At 57.0% G+C, this 21,133-nt stretch overlaps 1 protein-coding gene and 2 long non-coding RNA genes across 10 annotated transcripts in view; 1 reads left to right on the top strand and 2 right to left on the bottom strand.

Annotated features, from left to right (window-relative positions):
- Positions 1-5,743, bottom strand: part of TAF4 (TATA-box binding protein associated factor 4) — a 62,860-nt gene extending 57,117 nt beyond the window's left edge. For 3 of the 8 annotated variants that reach the window (XR_016018133.1, XR_016018132.1, XR_016018134.1), the window contains exons 1-2: positions 5,418-5,743; positions 4,482-5,336 (exon numbers count right to left, since the gene is read on the bottom strand). Coding sequence is in view for 4 of the 8 variants with exons in the window: in XM_088789043.1 (XP_088645169.1) it covers positions 4,482-5,640 (1,159 nt within the window). In the remaining 4 variants the exon portion in view is untranslated. Of the gene's footprint in view, positions 1-4,481 lie in introns of all 8 variants that reach the window. The other 5 variants (XR_016018135.1, XM_074318206.2, XM_088789043.1 and 2 more) reach the window with 3 other exon arrangements.
- LOC148756003 (uncharacterized) lies at positions 2,625-20,748 on the top strand. Its single transcript, XR_016018136.1, has 3 exons — positions 2,625-4,308; positions 19,689-19,808; positions 20,243-20,748. It is a non-coding gene; the product is annotated as an uncharacterized LOC148756003 (long non-coding RNA).
- LOC148756004 (uncharacterized) lies at positions 11,762-13,885 on the bottom strand. The gene is made up of 2 exons (XR_016018137.1): positions 13,821-13,885; positions 11,762-13,475 (listed from the first exon to the last, which is right to left on the bottom strand). It is a non-coding gene; the product is annotated as an uncharacterized LOC148756004 (long non-coding RNA).
- Positions 20,749-21,133: the final 385 nt, after the last annotated feature.

The raw sequence follows: 21,133 nt of genomic DNA, 5'->3' as shown, positions 1-21,133 counted from the left end.
TTATGGAGCCTGAACAAATAGGGACCCACCCCTCATGTGGCAAAACATAAAGGGCTTAGAAAGCCGCCCACTTTTCAAACTCAAGTCATTCTGCCCTAAACACAGTACACAGTGAAAACAGACACCCAGGAGGATACAAGGGACCCCTTTCCTGGTTGCTACAATGTGAGGACCACCAGACAAACACACCCACATATGCGTGACACATCATCCCGACCCGGCCCCCAGATGGCTCTGTCCGCCCTACAGGCCATGGGGACAGCGAGGAGCGAAGCGCGGACAGAGAGTGTGGAAGGGTGCCCTGCTCAACCCGCGGCCACCCCTCCAAGCCGGCAGTATGGAGGTGACCTCTGTCCTACGCTAAGCAGAGCTAGTCAGAGCAGGTGTGTACGCTGGCAAAGTTACTTTTCTTTTTTCTTTTGAAATGTCACTGTTATCCAAGTGTATCAAAAGGACAATTCGGTTAAGGTCTTTGGCCTAAAGTGAGGCCCACGCCCAGGTCCACAGTCTCCGCAGGCAGCTGCTACTCTGTCGTCCCCGTCCCCACTCCCCCCCACCCCACCACCTGCATGACACGTCCCCCAGGACTGTGACCCACCTGCGACAACCTGGGCAGCTTTCTCACTGACAGACCAGCGTCAGCCACCGCAGCAGACTCCCGGGGCACTGAGAACACAGCCCGTCTGGACACGGTTTTGATGGGAATGAAACTGTCTGCAGACATTGCTGCTTCCAGAGCAGTTTAACGTCTCAAAACCAGTGCAAATGTGACGGGATTGGGCCAGCGCATGCATACACACGGTTCACGTCGTTGCAATTTCAGTGCTTCAGAAATGGTCAGCCCCACTTTCCAGCTGGGAAAACTGAGGCTCCGAAGAACCCCACATTCTGTCCCAGGTCAGAAAGCAATAGCACCCTCAAGGAACAAAATCTAAACTTCTAAGAATGTCCCTTGTGCCAAAGCACTTGCTGCAAGCATTGGCCACCAGAATTTCCAGTGCCTGTAAGTAACCTCAGTGCCCAGCCCCACACGCTCTGCCACCCAGCTGGGGGCAACCCTCCCAGAGCTCAGCGTGGTGGCCCCAGCAGCACGGTCAGCCGCTTCTGCACTCTTTCTTTCTTTCCCCGCAGACAAATAATTCAATTCACGGTGGCTGGGAACCAACGCCCCAGACACCTGTCTCCACGAGCCCTTGAGCCTCGGAAGTGTTCATTTTCAATGAGTCTCATGCAAATGTTCCCTAGGCCACCGTATCTAGTCCAAGGCGGAAACGGTGTCTGTCCTGGAGTGAGAGCCTGTACGGGCCAAACCTCAGAGCAACAGGGAGCAAAGCCTCTGCAAAAGCAGGACACACATACACCGCAGAAAACGCTAATTGGCCACGCCAAAGGATAACCTTTAGAAATGGGCACCCTTAAGGTAACACCTACCTGAAAAGCTCTCTTAAAACTAGTTCTGCATGTGCTAACTTTGCTGTCATATCACTTTTTTCTTCTTTCAACTATAATCACAGTATTACTGTGATGTTACAACTACGCTGAGATATGTAAGACCAACCAGCGTGTCCCAGTGCTCTGGGGACAACTGTCTTTATGGAACTTATTAGGGTGGCACTGGTTAATAAAATGATACACGTTTCAAGTGTACAATTGTGTAATACGTCATCTGTCAGTTCTCCCATCACTACAAATTTGACCCCTCTGCTACCTTTCCCCTCTTCTACCACCCCCTCCACCCCTTACCCTGACAACGGCCTTCTTGTGTGTCCTTGTTAGTCCCATGGTGGACACAATTTAGATTCTGGTATCATCAAAGGAACAAATTAATCACAAAAACAAATACATCTCTTTATAAGACTGTCCTGACAGAACATCAAGACTGAGTTTGCTACAACCAAATTCGGCATGAGCTCACCAGGGCTGTGAGACAAGCATGAAAGGCCTCGGACTGGCCCTCAAGGAATAGTGACACCTGTCTCTCTCCCCTCCCACCCTGGACTCTGACCTACAGGAAGGGAAGGCACCACAGGAGGGACACGCCCTCCCTCACAATTGTCAACACTCTGTTATTTCACTTGACACCTATGTGTGGCTTTGAAAACCTGGCAGGGCCCTAATCCCTTCTTCCCACAGGTACATCAATGACTTGTTACGAGAATTAGCTACTAGCCAAGCAATAATTACTTTTATAAATTACTTCTACTCCGTCTTTGTAAGTTTTTATGATAAAACACTGCAATCAAGACAAAATACCATATAAAACTTAGTATTTTCTGACCAACTAGACGCAACTAGAATTTCCTGTCATTTTGATTTACTGAACTAAATTGCACTATTTAAAGAGGGTACTTGGTTTGGGGGCACTGGGAGAAGTTTAACTACACTTTTTTTTTCTACTGTTACTAAAATGAAGTAATATAATTAATCAGAGTTCCCAATCAGTATGTCAACATGCATGAAGAGATGGGCGTAAATCTTTTATTTTCTAGAAAGCACTTGGCCTTTTTACACACAGCGCTCAGCATTTGTCACCCAAATGTCAACACGAGCTGTTCTCTGCTCTCACACGGGACTAATGCAGACTCATGAGAACTCATGCAACGAGCCAGTGTTTTTACAGTTTTTATCAAGGCGTTGTCTGCTTGTCACGTGAACACACCCTTAACACTGACGTTTGAACAGAAGATGAAAGTGAGTCCAGGGTCACCCAGGACCAAGATAGGACACCCTTTTTGAACCACAGCTTCCTCCCCCAGAAGAAAAACGGCAGGGGCTACAGCTGTACTGAGGCTCAGAGGAAGGGATCCAGTGAACCCCCAACCACCACACCTGCAGGCATCACGCAGCACCAGCGGCCTCTTCACCACCCCTGCACGCCTGGCCAAGCGCCTGCCTCACAAACTTCACTGACAAGCTCTCCCAGTTTTAAATAACAAAAGTGGAATGTGGGGACCATCCTCGTAATAAGAGAAAGGCAAATCTAAAGCCAACAAGACCACTGAAAGGACATGTCTGTGGACAGGTCAAAAGTATTCTACATTTTATGTAATGTACTATAAGCACGAATTTCCTGTTTTAAATGTAACTAAAGACCAGCCATACTTTCTCCACTTACAGGTCAGAAGGCACATCAACGAGCAAAAGAGAACCGTCAATAAAACAACCCGACAAACTCAGAAACAAACACAATATGTCATGAGCGGCATCTCAGCACCTCTGAGGAAACATCTCACACCACCTCTGCCTCCTCAAGCATGGGTGCCCCAGTAGCACCCCAATAACACTGGTCGGGGCTGCACCCTTTCTCTACCCGTGCCCGTACAGAAACAGGTCCCCGCCACGCTCTGCCAACAGTGCCCAAGCTCACCGACTTGGACAGGGAAACCCTGCCTTCTTAACACGCTGAGATTCCTTTTCAGGGTGACCCATGCTCTTTCCAGCAAGCACGAGGAGACACGGAGGTGCTGTTTCTACTACTTCTGCCACCGCAGCAGCTGCTCCAGCAGCACATGTTACTACACAGCCAGGGAGGAGCTCTCCAGAAGCTCAGCACTCACTTCACGCTGACAAGTGCAGGGGACGGAAAAGAGAAAACGGCACAGCAAGTGCTCGCGTTTCCCTCTGCCTGGGGATCCCAGGACCAAGCGGCGACGCAGAACGCTCGGGGTATCTTACACTGTCACAGGCAAAGAAGCGCCAAGATGACAGGAAACTGAGTGGACGCCCTGAGCGCACTGGGTTCCGCGAGGTCCTGCACCATCGGACCCTCCAGGAGACCCACTGACCGGACAGCACGTGCCCGCCGCTGGTGTCACTGGATGGTCATGATCAAAGGAACCAGGCGTCCTCTAAGCGATCACACTGAGCTGAACCACACTGTGGGAATGGGAAGGGCTGAAATCCCAGGAAGGCTGTGTGCCCAGGAGTCCTCCAGGGCTCACTTGGGGTGCCTGTCATCCTGGTGTTAGTACGGAAGCAGAAGCTTTCCATGCAGACCAGCCCGGCCTCAAGGAGGGGACGTCACTCTGCACGACCCACCAGGGGACACCATCACAGCCCCAATACTAAAGGAGCAGGGAAGCTCAGTGAGGACACAGACCATATGCCTGATCCCTGAAACAAGAGGGGAAGTGCCAAGCGTGGGAAGACCATGGACCCAGGCCATGTCTCTCCATCCTGTACAGCCCAGCAAGGTGTCCCGGGAGTGCCTGCTGCCACTGCACTCCACAGAGGACAAGAGAACTGTGAGCACCGGGCCCAGAAACTTTGCAATGCAAGGACATGAGCTAAAGCCAACCTCTGCACCAGGTAAGAGACCCCAGCTGCTACATGACACGTCCCGTGCAAGAACACACAGTCTCACCCCGGGTGACATCCCGCCCCTGGGCACGGCTACAGCTCCACTCCCACAGGCCCGTGCCAGACCCTACAACTTCCTGGACTCCCAGCTGGGACAGCAAACGCGCGCGGCAGTCACTCACCTGGGGGCAGCTGAAAGTTCTGGATGTTGGTCGGGTTCTGGGGCGGCTGTGGCAGACGAGGGGCCAAGACGGTGGGCGTCAGCGTGGCCCGGATCCCGCTGGTGGTGACCGAGGGCGTGCGGGGCAGGCTCTGGGCGACAGCGCTGGCCGAGCCCTTGGGCAGCCCGGTGGGGGTGCCGGCGGCGGCGGCGGCGGGCAGCGCCCCTTGCATAGTTGGCCCGAGGATCATGCCAGGCCCCGCGCCGGCCGGGCAGCTGGCCGCCAGGGTCTGCGGCGGCGGGGGCGCCGGTGGCGCCGCGGTCTTGGGCGAGTCGGCCTTGGCCACCTGCGCGGGCGGCGCGGCGGGCCCGGGCTGACTGTTGGCGGCGGGCGCCGGGGTGGGAGCGGGCGCTGGGGCCGGGGCGGGAGCGGGCGCGGGGGCCGGGACCGGGGCGGGTGCGGCGCTGCCCCCGTTCTGCGCGGCCGCCGGGGGGCCCGCCGGGGCACCGGGCGGCCGGGCCAGGCTGGCGACGGCGGGCGGCGGCGGCGGCGGGGCGGCAGCGGGCGCGGCGGGCGCGGGGGGCGCGGGGGGTGAGGGGGCAGGGGGCGCGGGCGCGGCGGGCGCGCCGAGGCGGGGCGGCGTGCGGGCGGCGGGCCCGTTGAGCAGCAGGCTGGCGGCAGGTGCGGCGGCGCGCGGCGAGTTCCCCGGCGCGGCGCTCCCATTCAAAGTTTGCGCGGCGCCGGGGCCGCCGGGCGGGCCGTTGCGGGCGGCGGGCTTGACGGCGGGCGCGGGCGCGGCCCCCGGTCCCGAGCAGGCCCCGGCTCCGGGCCCCGGCGGCGCGCTAGCCTCGAGAGCGCTCAGCTTGGCGGCCGGCCCTGCGGGGACAAGCGGGGCGGCGCGGTGAGGACGCGGGCCCGGCCGGCTTCCGGCCACGCTCAGGCCGCGCCGCGCTCTACCTGCGGGGGGCGGCTCCGGCGCCGCGGCGGGCGCGCCCTCGGCCGCTCCGGCTCCGGCGTGGTTCCCGAGCGCGCCGGCGGGTGCGCGGGGCGCGAGGTGGTGGTGCTGGGCCGCGCTGGCCGCCAGCTGCGACTCGAGCGAGCCCACCAGGTCGCTCACCACTTTCTCGTCCACCTCGCTGTTGAAGAAGACCTCGTCCAGCAGATCCGAGCCCGCCGCCATCTTTCCTCCTCGGCCCGCCGCCGCCGCCGCTCGGCCGGCGCTGGGCGGGGAGGCGGCTCCGCGCGGGCGGGCGGGCGGGCGGGCTGGCGGCCGGCGGGGGCGGGCGGGGGGCGGCGCGCGCCGGGCGGGGCGGGGGCGGCGGCCGGGCGGGGGGCGCGGGCGGCCGGCGCGGGGGGAGGGCGGCGGCGGCGCATTACGCAGGCGCGGCGGCGCGCCCGCCCCCGCCCGCCGCCCGGCGCTTCGTCATTGGCCGCGGTGCCCCCCCGCCCGGCCGCCGGGCGCCTCGCCATTGGTCGCGGCGCGCGCTTAAAAGGCGCGGCCAATGGCTGCGAGCGGCAGAGGCCGGGGCGCGGGCGGGCGTCCGGGCACAGCGGCCGGGCGGTGGGCGCCGGGGTTCTGCGGGCTGTGGGGGTGCGGGCTGCCGGGCGGACCCGGGGTCGACGGCGGGAGGCCGCGGCGGGCTAGGATCGCGGCCGAGGCCTGCTGGGGTCGGCGATGGGGTCTCGGTCTTTGTCTCCGCTGCCTCCAAAATGGCTGCGGCCGAAGCCGACGGGAGCGGACTGGGCGCCCAGCGGGCGAGGGAGCGGGGACGCCGTGCTTCGGGGACACGGAGCCCCTCCGGGGACCCGGAGCCCCTCCGGGCCGCTGCCCGCGGTGACCCTGCGCTCGTGGAGGGCGGGGGCAGGGGTCCAGGGTGAGAAGGCGCCCCGGCGTCGGCGCCATTGCTCCGGGCGGGGCGGGGCGAACGCGGGCCTGCCCTGCGGCCTCCAGCCGCGCGCTGGGTCCTCCACCGGGCGCTCGCGCAGGACGCGTGCGGCGGCCGGCCAGGCGCGGGGGCCACTCCAGAGCCTGCGGGGCGCGGGCGGGACGACCTGTGCGCCCCGACCCAGGCCCGTCCCCGGCTGAGTCAGCCTGAGGCCTCCCCGGAGTGACTGTCATTTCATCCGGCCTCACGGTTCCCACACACGAGTGTCTTTTATAAATTATTAGGTGAGCCAACTGCGCCTGCGGGACCGGTAGCTGGATAGGGAGCAGTCCGATCTGGAGGGCCTTTCTGTTCCTCATTTCCTGTAAGTCGTCCAAAGTCATGTTTACGAGCGGCTCTATAAAAGAGTTCAGAGAAAATTCTCTCTGCGTTTGGGTTTGTTTTGTTTTTTGGTTCTTTGTGTTTCACCAAAAGATGGTGTTCTGGGACATTTCTAGTGGTATTTCTTCTCCCTTTTTTGGGAAAGCCTCACGGGCAAAATGGGAGATCAAAGGCGCAGGCTCCTGCCGAAGGGATTGTGGCCCCAGTAACACAGACCTCAGCACAATAAGGGAAACTGTTGGCAGTAAACGTCCTCTCCAGCCACCGAAACAAAAGGCCCATCCAGCTGGGCTGTTGTGCGGGCTCCACGCAGCTTTTCAAACCCGTGGGCTGATTTCTGGGTCACCCTCCCCAGCTTCCCAAAGAGCAGTGGGGACTGGAGCCCAGGAAAAGTGCTTCCCCGGGGGAGAGTGTCAGGTAAATCCTCCAAGGATAAGTGGAGTGTTAGCACCCAGAGGACAGGAAAGGAAAGGAACTACCAGGGTTCAAGGGCGCCCTAGGGTGGAGGACTGTGAGCCTGCGTACCCTTGCGTGGTACGCAGCGTGGCCTGGTAGTCTAGTTTTTAAACAATAGCAGAAATGTGGAATTGTGTGTAAGATCTTGTACTCTTTAAATGTTGACAACTAGTTAGAACATTTTAAAGTGGACCAAACAAAAGCGTCAGCAAACCTATCTCTGCCCTCCGTGCAACATGTGTCGTAGGAAACGCAGAGGGTCTACCATAGTCTACACTCAGAAAGAAATCAAAACACTGAGATGGAAATCAGGGGTGCTAGCAGGCAGAACTACTGGATGCCTCTAGGAAGTGAAACGCAGATTCGGAGGCCTCTACAAGGCCTGTGACTGCGGGGGAGGGGACCCATTCTTAAGCCCGCCCCTGCTACATGATGCAAATCCTCAGTAAAGAAAGGTCACCGGTGCCATCTCAGGCTGCTCCTGTTTCCCCACAGAGTGGTGAACTCCTGAGCTCCCTGAAGGCCCACCAGAACCCCTCCAACCCAGTGTAGTCCTGGGGCCTCCAAAAGCTGGACTTGGCGTCCTTGGGTGCCCTCCGCAGCCCCTCCCCTCTGCACCAGGCCTCTTCCTGCATTGTGCTGACATCACCCCCAGAGTCCTCTGGGGCACCCTCCAGTCCAGCAGGAAGTGTGGGAGGTTAAGAGTCTGTGCCCTGCCCCCTGCCATCCCAACTTCCCTGGGGGGGCCTTCTGCAGCCCCAGGAAAAGGTAGGAGCCGCAGACTGGTGGTTAGCAGCTGTACTGGTGCCCTCCGGAGCACTGCCCACTTTGAGAGTGAACAAGAGGAGTACAGAAGCCACTTGGCTCCTCCCCTCCCTCAAAGCTGGTGGGGGACACGCTGCCAACCTTGGTCACCCTGGGGACTTGGGCCATTTTCTTTGAATATCTCTGTGGTTTCACTTGTTTCCACAAGCAGTTTTGACTTCCGGAGCTTGAAAGTAAAATCCCACATAGCATAAAAAGAAAAACAGGAAAGAAAGGAGTAAATATAAACACCATGCTTAAACGCAGAAAAATGTTCGCTGTAAGAACAGCAGAACCCTAAAGAGGACGTCCTTGCCACCTGCCACACTGCAGATGTGCAAGGCCATGGGCAAACAGGCAGCTTCCCAGGCCGGCAGCTGCGTGGGCCTTCTTATTAAGCAGTCTATTGTCTTCAATAAAATAGAGAAAGCATCAGACACACTCACTGAAATATAAGAATAAACAGAGTCAGTAAGTTCAACTTCGCTGTGGCTGTGTGAAACGTGCAGTGTTTGTTACCCATGGTTTGGTTGTCTGCCTGAAATACTACATAATGAAACAACTTTTTTGAAAAAAAAGACACGCAGTTATCTAGATGGCTAGTGCCCCAGGCCGGTGCCCCAGAGTCCTATCCACCTGGCTGACCTCCCCACCCCCGCCTGCAGCGCTGCAGGCTCAGCGGGATGTGTTCAAGCGTGGACCCACACCCAGGGACATGCTCACGAACACCTAACTGATCTGTGAGCAGCGACACATTCGTTTCTTAGGGTCTTCAGAGCATTATCACGATGGGGACTTAACCAACGTTTATCCGAGTCACATAGCTTCTCTCTGTGTCTCTGTCCTCTCATGAGGACACCAGTCATTGGATTTAGGACCCACCGTACATCCAAAATGACGTGCAAAGACCCTATTTCCAAATAACATCATATTGAGGTTCTGGTCGGATATGAATTTGGGGGGACACTATCCAACCCAATATACCAGATGACCAGTTTGTCCTCTATGGAGAGAAGACCTATCCGATAAGTCACAAGGCCCTCATCAGCCTGACCAGCCCCTGTGCCCCAGGAAGTGGGCAGGAGAGGCGGGAGTACGAGCCACTAGCCTGTGATTTGATGGGTCTGCAGTGGAGTCCACTGATCAGGCAGTCCCCTCCCTGTCCTGCCTTGCCAAGAAAGTGACGATGCTCAAACCTGCTGGGGTGACCACCCATAATAAGCACACTGACGCACTGAGCACTTCCCCGTGCTAAGCCAAGCCTGAGTTGCAGAGGCAGGAACTGAGGCTTGGGAAGGTCAAGTCAACAGCCCAAGTGGGGCTGAAACCCAGGGCTCGGACCTTAAAGCAACAGACATCAGAGCTGCTCTTTCCAGGCTGCCACACCGGGCTGACCGGCCCCTCTGTCCACAAAGCCTCTCAAACAGCAGGACACCACCAGTTCGATACCAGCTCCTAAATTCCAGAGCCAGGCCAGCTGCCTCTCCAAAATTGACCCAGATCTCTGGGATGGGGGATGGCTGTCTGCAAACTCTGGAATGACTCAGTCACACCAGTCTCTAGGCTGACTGAAAAATGGCTCGCTACATACAGCCATTGTGGGTGGATTTCACTAGGGCAGCTCAGAGACTAGCTCACTTCATAGTTCAGATGTATTGTCGTCTCTAAAGCAACCACCAAAAAAGAAGAAAAAAAACCACAGAGGTATAGCTAAAAATCAACAAACAAAAATCGATGGCGAAAAAATTCAGATAATCCAAAAGGAAGCAAAAAAGTATATTTGAGAAGGAACAAACCTAAAACAGAGATGATAGACCTAAATCCCACCAAATTAATCATTAAATGTTAAGCACTTCCATCGAAAGGAAAGAAAAGCAGGAGTCTGCCATGTACTATTTTCAAGAGAGGCACTTTAAAAAACGTATATCATGCAAATAGTAAGCCTACCAAGGCTGGAGAGATGATATTGACACCAGATGAGATAGACTTCACCACAGAGTACTGTCAAGATAAAAAGGGACACAGCATCATGAAAAACAGTTAACTTATCAAGAAGACAAAACTCCTAAGTTGTTAAGAGTTTCATAACAGCTTCCAAATACATGAAGCAAAGATGGACAGAGTTAAACAGAGAAACAGATAATTCAACAGTGGGATCGCAAGGTCTTTGTCCTTTTGTGGCTGGCTTCTCTCACTGAGGATTCCCCTCATTTTTACGGCTGAATAATACTCCTTGGTGTGAGTAAATCACCCTTTGTTTATCCGTTCATCTGTCGATGGACACTTGTGCCCACTTCCACATTTTAACTTGTGAATTATGCTGCAGTGAACATGGGGGTGCAAATAAATACCTCTTCAAGGTCCTGCTTTCAGGTCTTTTGGATTCGTACTCAGAAGTGGTCTCATGGACATATGTACTTAAGCTACTTTATACTTGCAGGTTTTAGCACCTCAACTAAACTGTCAGGTCCTAAACGTTAGGGGTCAACTATCCAGTAAGGTGTTGGTGAAAATGTAATAACTGTCTTCCTAAGGGGGTGGGGCTGGCCCTGCTTGAAAGTGTCCGAAGCAGTTGGACCTTGGGTTGCCAACCCTGCCCCACAAACCGCGTAACACTTCCCCCACCCTGGGGAACTGAGGCCGAAGACACCCCAGACTCAGGAGCAAGAGCCCAGCAAGCAGGGGTGGCGTGGACTCCCAGAGAGGCCAGGTGCACCTGACGCACACCTGTGCAGGTGCAGGCACCATGCGAGGATGTGTGTGTTTCCGTTTTACTCTAAATGCCAAGTGTCACATGCACATAAAAGTGTACACATCACACTGCATCTTTGAACTGAGAAGGAAGCAATCACCCACGTACCCACAGCCAGCCTAGGAAGTGTAATAACACCAGCACCTCTGAACCCAGGACTCTTCCTCAAGGGCGTCCTCCAGGGGAGAGAGAGCCTCTCTGGGCGTTCTGTCGCAGGTCTCCAGGTTTCGAAGGGACCTGGTCGCCTGCATTCTGAAAAGCCTGCTCAGATGATTCTCCTGCCAACTGAGGTGAAGACCTGCAGTTCTAACACAAAAAGTTTCCGTGCTCCCACTCTCTCCCCAGGATTCCTAAAGTGGGGAGTCTTCCAAATGAGTCATGTGCCCTTTCCTTGGGAAGGCAGAGTGCATAGCCCGTGCAGTGTGGTAAAGTTAGCTTGCAAGGGCCCATCTTTGGTGGGCGTGGGGGGAAAGCGGGCCCCCTCACAGATTAAATCCTTCCCCCAATTCATGCCCACATCATTCTGACATTCAGATGTTATCAAAATGGGCTGTGCGGTTCCGAAACGGTTTTCAAATTTCCGTCCTTCCCCAAGAACCCATGTATCCCTTTTCTAAAGCTTACAGAGCAGAAAGGGAGCCCCACTCTGGGATGAATAAAGGTCCGCTCTTCTGACTGGATGCTGGACACTCCCTGGCCCTCCACAGTGAACCTGAGTTGTTTGGGAAAGACCAGAAACAGGAAGCAGACCGCCTGGAGACCTCCAGGGGACTCACAGGTCCCCAGGACCAAGTCAACGTATCCCCCAGCAACTGTAGAGGGCTGCTTTCCACCAGCTTCAGATCTCAGCACCGGCCCTGCCCTGGGGCCCCAAGGTGCTGGGGGGAGGGCGGGGGCTGGGAATGAAGAGGCCAGGAAGGGCACTGACGGCCCTTTCCTTTACCTTTATGCTTTTTCTGCAATTTCTAAATTGTCTTCAATGAATGTGTTACTCTTTTATCATTAAAAGAGAGAGGCACTGCTCAATTTTTCGTCTTTTAACTTTGTTCTTCAAGGAAAATACACACACTAAAAAGTGCAGGGCTCAGTGACTTGTCACTGACTAAACACACCTGCGTCACCCATGTCACCCGATCAAGAAGCAGAGCGTGCCCAGCCACCCAGAGACCCCTCGAGTCCCTCCCACTCTGAGGGGGACCACCACCCACCTAATGTCGTGGATTCCTGTAGCCGGTTTGGGGCTTTATGGAAGTGGCATTATGCCGTTTCCTCCCCCCACCGGTGTTTTATTTTGGGAGGGGACATAATTTTTTTATCATGATAAAATTCACTAACAAAATTCACCATTTTAACCGTTAAAGCGAACAATCCAGTAGCATTTGGCACATTCACAGTGTTGTGCAAACATCACCACTGTCTCATTCCAGAACATTTCATGCCCCAAAGGAAACCTTTCAGCAGCCGCTCGTTGTCCCCTTCTGTGTCCATGGATTTGCTATGCTGGTCACTGCATAGAAATGGTGTCGGACACTGTGTGCCCCCTTGCGTCTGCCTTCTCCCACCGAGCATAATGATTCTGAGGTCCATCCACGTTGCAGCGCCTGTCAGTGCTTTATCCCTTTTCGTGACTGAATAATATTCCATCATGTGGCTGGATCACGCTGTGGTTATGCATTCATCCATTGATGGACACTTGGGGCATTTCTATTTGGGGGCACAGTGCTGCTATGGACACCTGTGCCCGCGGTTTTGTGAGGATGCATGTTCTCATTTCTCATGGGTATGTCCCTTGGAGTGGAATTACTGGGCCAGATGGCGACTCTGGGTCTCACCGAGGGAGGAACCAAGTTCTCCTGAGTCAGGACCCTCCCCGCAGCAGTAGCGAGGTTGCCCTGTATTCCAGGCTTGAGGACGGTCGAAGCTCACTGCTGCAGGGCTGCGGTTGGAACACCAGCAGCCGATGTGCCCATTCTGCAGTCCCTGGGCACCGGGGGCTCCTGTTTCAGGACCGGGCCTGTCTCCCAAAGGGAGGGCGTTACTCTTCACAGAATGGGGCACAGTGACAATGGTGAGGGCTTTCCCTGGAAGGGACGGATAATCCCTTCGTGCAGACGCAGAGATACTGCTCAGATCCCCTCCAGGGAAGGACACGCCCAGCTGGCAGGAGCAGGATGCACGGGCTGTCTCAGTTATTAGCTTCAAGCACAGGTCACTCTTCTCTGGTGACGCCAGCTACTGCTGAACAGGGAGGTGAGACAAGGACAGCTATTTCTGCCCACGGGGGACCCCTCCAATGGGCAGTGTACTCTGGAGCTACCCACTGGGCTGGCACGTCACAGTCGATGGTCCCTGCTGCCTCCTTTTCCCCTCTCGAAGGTGTGACTTTTCGAGCAACCTTTGCATTCCCAGCTCCACCTCAGCACCTGCTTCCTGGAGGCCGGACAAGTTAATGCTGGGAGTGGGGTGGTCCAAGAAAGCAGGCAGTAAGGTGGGTGTGTGGTCTGGCTCAATCACCAATACCCGGCCAGTAAGGGGGACCCCGGCCTTGGTGTACTCACAGCCTGGCCCGGGGCCCAGGGGCTAACACCCCTGGGGATAAGCTGGGCGAAGGATCTGGGTGACAGCGAGACCGCCGGTGGAGAGGGCGGCACAAGCCAGCAGCCATCCGGGGTCAGGATTCCAACTGGTTCAGTCGTTTGGAAAGTACACGAGGGAGGAGATAATGGGCCTGGAGGGCTGTTAACAAAGTTGCATTGACTCAGAGACGATAATGACAAGCTGAGGGCAATTAACAAACAATTGAAAACAGAGTGAGCCCCAAGTCTCATTAGCAGCTTCAAAGGGGCCCTCATCTCAGGCGGAAGGGCAGAAACAGCTCAAGTTCAAGTCCAGATTAGAGAGCCACAGCCTCTGAATATCAAGGTTGAGTGTTCAGCTGAGGCAGGACTGTTAGGCCAACGTCAGGGCCCTGGTTGGGAGCCCTGGGACCCCCCCGGGAGTGGGACCTGAATGCGTGCATGCAGTGTGACTCCTTAGATGCCTTTGAACCCTCTGAGCAAGCAAACATGGCCCAGCACTCACCATCAAGAGCAGGCTCTGCCCTCCTGGGGACATGATGTAGCATGCTCGCCCTCAAGAGACTGCAGGTGCCTCTCAGGACGCTGACCTCACACCCTCTCCAGGACACTTGGCCAGTACCCAGAGTTGAGTCACAGCAGAGCTGGGCTGATACTGGAGAAGTAGGGCTGCAAGGTCCAGCCCGCTTGTGCCGCCAAGAAAGGGAAGGGGTACCTGTGGGGCCGAGTTCTGAGGGGGCTCGGGGCCCTCTTGGCACCAGGGTGCCCCTGCATGCCTGTGACCGTGAGTGGACAGTGCAGCTGCCCCGCCAGAGGAGGAGCAGTAACCAGGGGCTCAGACCCCAAAGCAATGACGGCGTGGGTCACACCCCTACGTAGGCCCCCAAAACCTAAAGAGGTGACAGCTGAGCTGGGGTGTAGGCTGCAAAATGGAGGAGGAGGGGACCAGCTGCAGCGACGGGGCTCACTGGCCTCCCCCTCTCCTGAGTCTCCCTCCAGGAAGAGAGGCTGGGCCACCCCTGCAGGAGCCCCCACGTGCGGGGAGAGAACCTGCGGGTACAAGGCGTGGACTGTGGCCACACAGATCTCTCTTTCAAAAGGGACCTGCTGTCCAACTGTGACAGCACGCTAAATGACAGCCTGTGACCATCAGAGCCTTAGATTTCACTGAGGTAGTGCCCTTCACAGGGTGGCCCCAGCCAGTGACTGAGCAAAGCGGGGTACTAGGGCCTGGCCATTTCTGCCCAGCGTGGGACTCATCCCCTGAACACTCTTTCCTCTGGAGCTCCCGTTGGGCACACACAGCCGTCGTCAGGTTTGCATGTCGGCCTCACAGCTCCCAGCCCAATCTGACTTCCTTTCCACTCACACACGTTACCCTCCATAAACCGTTTGTATCCTCACTGTCCCAGCATCTGCTTCCCGGAGGAACCAGCCTCCCGCCCTCCCGCTTGGCCTTTGTGTGATGACAGGTGGGATGGCCAGGGAGGGTTCATTTATTCACCCAGCAAATATTTGTGGAGGAAGCATAAGAGCATGCTGGGGACCACGGCTTCCCTAGCGGGGGCTGCACCCCGGCTCTGCTGGGACAGTGGGCCTGTCCCTGAACTGTCCTGGTCCTCAGTCTCCTGTCTATGAAACGGGATGATCATGGGGCCTGCTCCAGTGCCGCTGTGAACATCAAACGTGTGAACTGCTTAGCACAAGACCCAGCACACACGACAATCATGAGTTCCAACTGCTGGTATTTTTCATTTGAGTGCTTTCTTCACGGTGGTGTTTGCTGCATGGGCCTTGTTTTTCCACTCAGAAGCACAATGTGTGGTCTGCACGTATCAGGCAGGGATGGTAACAAGAGACCTGAAGATTGGAGATGCAGGGTCTGGGGTTCCGGGCTGAGTTCCAGTGTTCCCCATGACTGGCTAGGATGAAAGGCGGGCGAGCATGGCAACCCCACCCCGCTGCAGCTTTTCCCGGGAGGGGTCACCAGTGCCCTCCCAACACTGGTCATTAAAGCAACCTCTATCGGCCCTGCTCACTTGAGCAGAGAGTTCTGTCCCTTGGGCAACTGCGGACAGAGCGAGTGGACACCTGGTGCGAGCTGCTCATGTGAGCTGGGAAACGACTCTCACTCCGCAACGGAGGACCAGCACGGGACGCCCTGTCCCCAGATAACATCGAACCGGGACTGGGCTCCACCTCACGTCACTGTGGGGACATAAAGTACTGCAGCCACTTTAGATCACAGGCTGGCAGTTTCTCACAAGGTTAAACAGGATTACCAGGTGAGTGAACAATTCTGCTCCCACGTATCTATGCACCTGGGAGAAACAAAGACACACGTCCACACAAAGCCTGTACACAAATGTTCATAGCAGCTGAAAACCCGAATGTCCATCAACTGATGAAAACATAAGCAACACCCCACAGTGGAATATTCCACAGCCATCAAAAGAGATGAGGTACTGAGACGTGCTGAGATGTGGGTGAGCCTTAAAACATCTCTGAATGTGTGCTGAGTGAAAGCGGCCAGATAGAAGCGCCCATAGTGTAGGATTCTATCGGATGTGGAATGTCCAGTACAGGCAAATCCAAAGGCCTAGGTCTCATGGGAGGGGGAGGGGAGTGACTGTTACTGGGTACGGGGTTTTGGGGACGAGGAAATGTCCTGGAATTACATACTGGGGATGGTTGCACAACCCTGTGAATATACTAAACACTGACTGTCCACTTTAAATGGGTGAGTATTATGGCTTGTAAGTACTACCTCAATAAGGTTTTAAACAGACAAATCAATGACTAAGGCACGCGTTTCAGCGCAGCCCAGTGGAAGGCGCTCAGACGCGGGCGTGCTCGCCCGAGGGGCTGCAATCAGGGGTGAAGACCGTTTGTGAAAACCCTGCCGCGAACCTGGAGTCCCGAGGCAGATGTATTTCTTGTGTTCCGCTGTGATCACGCGCGTCTGCGATTGCTTGTGTGAACAGGACGAGCCACAGCCAATGTGTGTCAGGCACCATCGTCCCCAACCAGCTGCTAGAAAACTGGCAGCGGCCCTGGGCTGAGAACCGATCTTCCTGCAGTGGAACCCTCTTCTCCGCCTGCGCACACACTGGCCCCTGTTGTGGGCATCACAGCAAGGGCCCGCCTGGGTGCCCACGGGGGTGCCCACGGTCTCCTGATGCACATGTCCCTTGCTGCTCGGCGCCTTGATGCAGCCTTTGCATTCAGGGTGTTTCAGGCAGCCACAGAAGAGAACATGTATGGTGTTAACAAGTTGGACCTTGACACGAGTGCAAGTGCCACGTGCCTGGCAGGACGCTTGCCATCTGCGTATGGCAGCCGCTGTGGGGTGGGAGAATGTCTCAGCGCACAGATAGGGGCCCTCAGGCCAGCTCTCGGAGCACTGTCAGGTAAGGACAGGCTTTGGGAAGCCTGGACGTCTCTCCCGGCCTCCGCCACCAGTTCTTTATTTCCGTGACTTCATCTTGGGGCTGTGGTTCTGTCAGGCCAGAGCTCGTGTACTGTCAGGCGGGCGCGAGGACGAGTGCCCAGCCTTGGAGTTCGAATCCTATGAGCTCCCATGGCCACTCCCCAGGACGCACCCGCGTCCCGTGCACGGGTCAAGAAAGGATGGAATACAACAGGAGAGCACCTGTCAACTCGCTGCTCCCTTTGCCCAAGTCCAGCTGCAGCCTGCACCTGGGCCCCGGAGAGCGACGCTGCAGCTGGCCTGTGCCCAGGCCGAGTGCTGTGAGGCAGTGTGCAGGTCCCAGCCCTGCGACCCGGATTGCAGGTGCAGCATCGCACTTCCCGGGACTGGGGAGAGGGCACGGCCAGGCAGACACGGGCTGCACAGAGCAGGGCCCGTACCCGTACGTAGGAGCGTGATCAATGGGTTCCAGCGTGACAGACACATGCACAGAAGTGCTCAGGTCATGAGTGGGCGCAAATGGAATGCACCTGTGTGGAATGTACCCCAGGCCCCTGCTGGCCACTAGGCCCCAGGTGACCGCCATGCTGACGTCTGAGGGCCTGTGTGTCGCGCCTGCCTGTCACTCCACACAGGGGCTCAGGAGGCTCCTTCGTTGCCTGTGCCGCTGAGGTCTGCCATGAGCAGCACCCAGTCTTCCGTCAGGGCATACGCCGCTATGAATGATCCGAATCACCACTCGGTATTTAGAACTACCTTTTATTGATAAATAGAAACAACCCCAAGCACATGGGCAGTGTGCTCAGGGGAATATACCCTGGCCCACTTCCTAGGTCCCATTTCCTGTGGCCTTGGTGACTTCTGTCACCCTGTCCCTTCTCCTCTCGGGAACTGCCAAGAGGCAAGGTCCAGGTGGGGGCTCCGTGCTAGAAGCCGAGGCCAGCGGTGGAGCAGCTCTTAGGGTGGTGGGGGCAGGTTGGAGGCAGCCTGAGCTGCTGGCCTGCCCCATCGCTGTTGCCAACGGCACCCTGCCCCAGAAGCTGGGTGGCACTGCCAGCAGTCCCACTGTGTGGCAGAGCAGAGGAAGGACGTGCCCAGGGACACATGGCACAGGGTTGGAGGTGAAGACAGGAGGAAAGGGGAGGGGAAGAGGTAGGAAAGAGGAGGGGGAGAAGGAAGAGACAGACATGCACAGAAGGGGTCAATGGGAAGGCAGAGGAGGGGAGGGGGTGTGAAGGTGTATAAACCTGCAGGACTCTGGGCAGGAGGAGACGGATTTCAGCAGGAGTCAAGAGCAGGTCAGACCTGGGGAAATTCCTGGCTGTGCCCTCCTTCCTGTCTTCACCTCAGGACCACACGCATGGGTCAGGAGCCCTGAACTCACCCTCCCTGGGTCTCCAGGCCCTTTTCCTGCCTGACCACCCCCTAGTAAGTGACATCTTCAAAGCCAGCCCTGATCACTGTAATCCCCCAGCTCCATGGGCTGCTCGCTCTCTGCAGGTGGGCGAGGGCTGCCCCGCCCTGCACAACGTCCTGAAGGACAGGAGGGGACAAGCGATGTCCCACCTCATTGGTGCCGTCCCATGCTTTAGACCACTGACTTTTGCTGTATCGTGGAACACCTACCTATCATTAACATTTTGAATCAACTCACCTATTCTGCTTTGCGCCCACTAAGCGATGACACCTGTGGAATCAGTGGCATGCGGGGCATTCTCCCTCAGTGACACATTAGTCACAAATGGTTTTCTGTGGCAAGGTGCCCCTCACCTGCCACAGAACGCTGGCCATGTGACCTCAGCTAGACTGGTGATAGAACCCAGAGCACGGTCCAGTGCCCACAGTCACAACTGCTTTTATTAGGGACGGCTTTATTCTCCTCCACACACATAGCAGGCGCTTTGTAAGTGTTCCATGGTTGCACTGGAAACTTCGCTAACTGCCTCTGTTTTCCCCTCTGCACACCAGGTCTCCTGTGTGGCCCTGCCCCTTTCTAAGCCCTTTCCAGGCACTGTGTTCCAGGATCCTCACAACCACCAGTGAGATGGGCAAGGGAGCTATTAATATAATCTCCATTGGGGTGGCCGCTTAGCTCAGCTGGCTAGAGCGTGGTGCTAACAACACCAAGGTTGTCGGTTCGATCCCCACCTGGGCCACTGTGAGCTGTGCCCTCCTTAAAAAAAATTAAAAAAAAAAATCTCTATCTGGCAAATGGAGAAACCGAGGCAGGGAGTCTTCCAGCTTCCCAGCTCGTCTCTACACCCCTCTGCCCAGTAGTCTAAGGCTTGGTGATCAACGAGTGGGTGGGCGTTATGAAGAGCTATTTAAGGTGGAGGGACTGGATGGGTGTGCTCCCGTCTGGAGAACACACCACGTCAACTGGCTCCTGGGCCAGGTTTAGGTCCCTGTACAACTCCCCTTGTCAGACCTTCCGCAAGCACCCTCCACGGACACGGAGGAACGAATGGCAGGGCTGGCATTCCGGGACCTGTGCAGCGTGTGTATTTTTAGCCTCTGCCCTGCCTGGGTATTTGCCCATGGCTAAGGTCTTCAGGGAAGTGCCCAGCTGCACACCCAGGAGCCTGGCAAGCTCTCAAAGGTAGGGAACAGCACCCTACCCTGGTCGTGGGCTCGGGATCCAGCTCCCTTTTCCAAGATAGAATCAGTTCCTATTAGTGAAGAACGCAGCCACACCCCCAACACACGCACAGAAGCTGTGGCTCACACAGCTGGAGGTGTGAGGCATGGAATCTGTGACCTTGGGCAAGTCATGTTCTGGACCTGGAAAGTGGGGGGGCAGGGGGGATGTAAGCTGCGCAAGGGGACCACCAGACCAGACAGTTGCTGAGGTGCCCCGGAGACCTGGGGCAGCACCTACTCCAGACAGGTGCACCCCCGGGGAAGGTTGTGCTGTGCTGAGGGAGAGTCCCTTCTCACTTCTAGGGGCAGGATGCGCCCGTCCCAGGAAACCTCTCTTACCTCGGCTGGGCTGACTCTGTGGCTGGGCTGCCCCTGCTCATCAGCACCTTTCCAGGAGCCAAGAAGCAGATCTGGAACTTACAGGTAAATCTTAGCACATAAATTTGAAGACTTATCCATTTTCCCTTCTAATTCTCCCTTTTCTCAAACCCGTTACTGTTCTCTTCTCAGCGGATGTTGCCGGGTGGGACCCAGGGTGGGTGCATTCACAGAGGGCAAGAGCCTGCCGCGTCTGCAACTTGCCTGCTCCCCTTTACTGCCATGTGCTTCCTCCTCTGGAAATGGGGAGTCAGGCGCCTACCTGCTTGGAGGCAACTTCTCTGCAGGGGTTTCCCTTTTTTGTCTAGCACTCAGGGGTAAGAAATACATTTCACATCTTGACCAAGCATCCCCTTAACTATACATCATAGCCGCTTCACAAAGCAATACTGTCCTATGTGGGAGGCTCTCTGATAGTTTCTATCTTACTGTTTCATTGTTACGAAATACTAATCACCACCCACGATGGTTTTTTTCAGGACCCAAGAGTGGTCCCTGATCTGATGAGCACAGTTGGGAGGGAGAGGGGGACAAAAAGCAAGGGCACACGCATAACCGTTAACGGAGCTGAGCGCTGAGCGGGGAAGACCGCGTCTGAGCCACGTGGGGGGCGGCCCGTTTTCGCTTCATGGAAACCAGGCCCAGCCAGGCCTCTGGGCCAGCGGGCGAGGCGGCAGGAGGCCGGGTCGGGCGGGGCTCTGAGGCCTGGTGGCCTGGTGGCTTTATTTCAGGGGACGCGGATGCCGCCGCAGGCTCGGGGGAGGGGCAGATGAAAGGCGAAGAGGCGCTCAGCTGGTTATATTTAGTAGCTGACGCGCCGGAAGCGCTCGTTACCCGCAGCTGTGACACTACTACGCCCCGCGCCCGCAGGGCGGCCCCGCCGTCAGTCCCCGGCAGGGACCCTCCAGCGCCCCCGCCCCCGGCCTCAACCCCCGGGCCCGGCTCCCGCCTCCACCTCGCGCAGCAGGGATCCCCCCACCTTCGCCGCGCGGGCATGAACCCCAGCCCGGAGCTGGGGAAGGGGAAGGTCGGGGCGCACCCCGGGCAGTAGACCTTCCGAGCCAGGACAGAAAAAGCCGCCCCGGCGTGTTTCTGCAGAAGGAAACCCGAGACGGGGGTGTGGGGTCACGTCTGCAAGCTCGCAGCACCAGGTTGCGGCCCGGCCGGCACGCGCGGCGGGCGAGGCCTAGCGCTCCGCCCCCACGCACGCGCGCTCCGTCCCGGCCGACCTTCCCCCCAGCTCATCCACCCACTCCGCCCCTCTGTCCCCTCCCTGCCGTCCCCACGCCCCCGCCCTGCTCACCCGCGCTCCGCCCAGCCCTGTTCCCACCCCTCCCCCAGGCCCGCCCCCCCGGTCTCGTGCTCCCACT

This window comes from Rhinolophus sinicus, chromosome 13 (assembly GCF_057876585.1).
Source record: "Rhinolophus sinicus isolate RSI-liver-muscle chromosome 13, RSI-T2T, whole genome shotgun sequence".
NCBI lineage: Eukaryota > Metazoa > Chordata > Mammalia > Chiroptera > Rhinolophidae > Rhinolophus > Rhinolophus sinicus.
The sequence above is the reverse complement of the archived record's forward strand: the minus strand, read 5'-3'. Positions and strand labels throughout refer to the sequence as shown.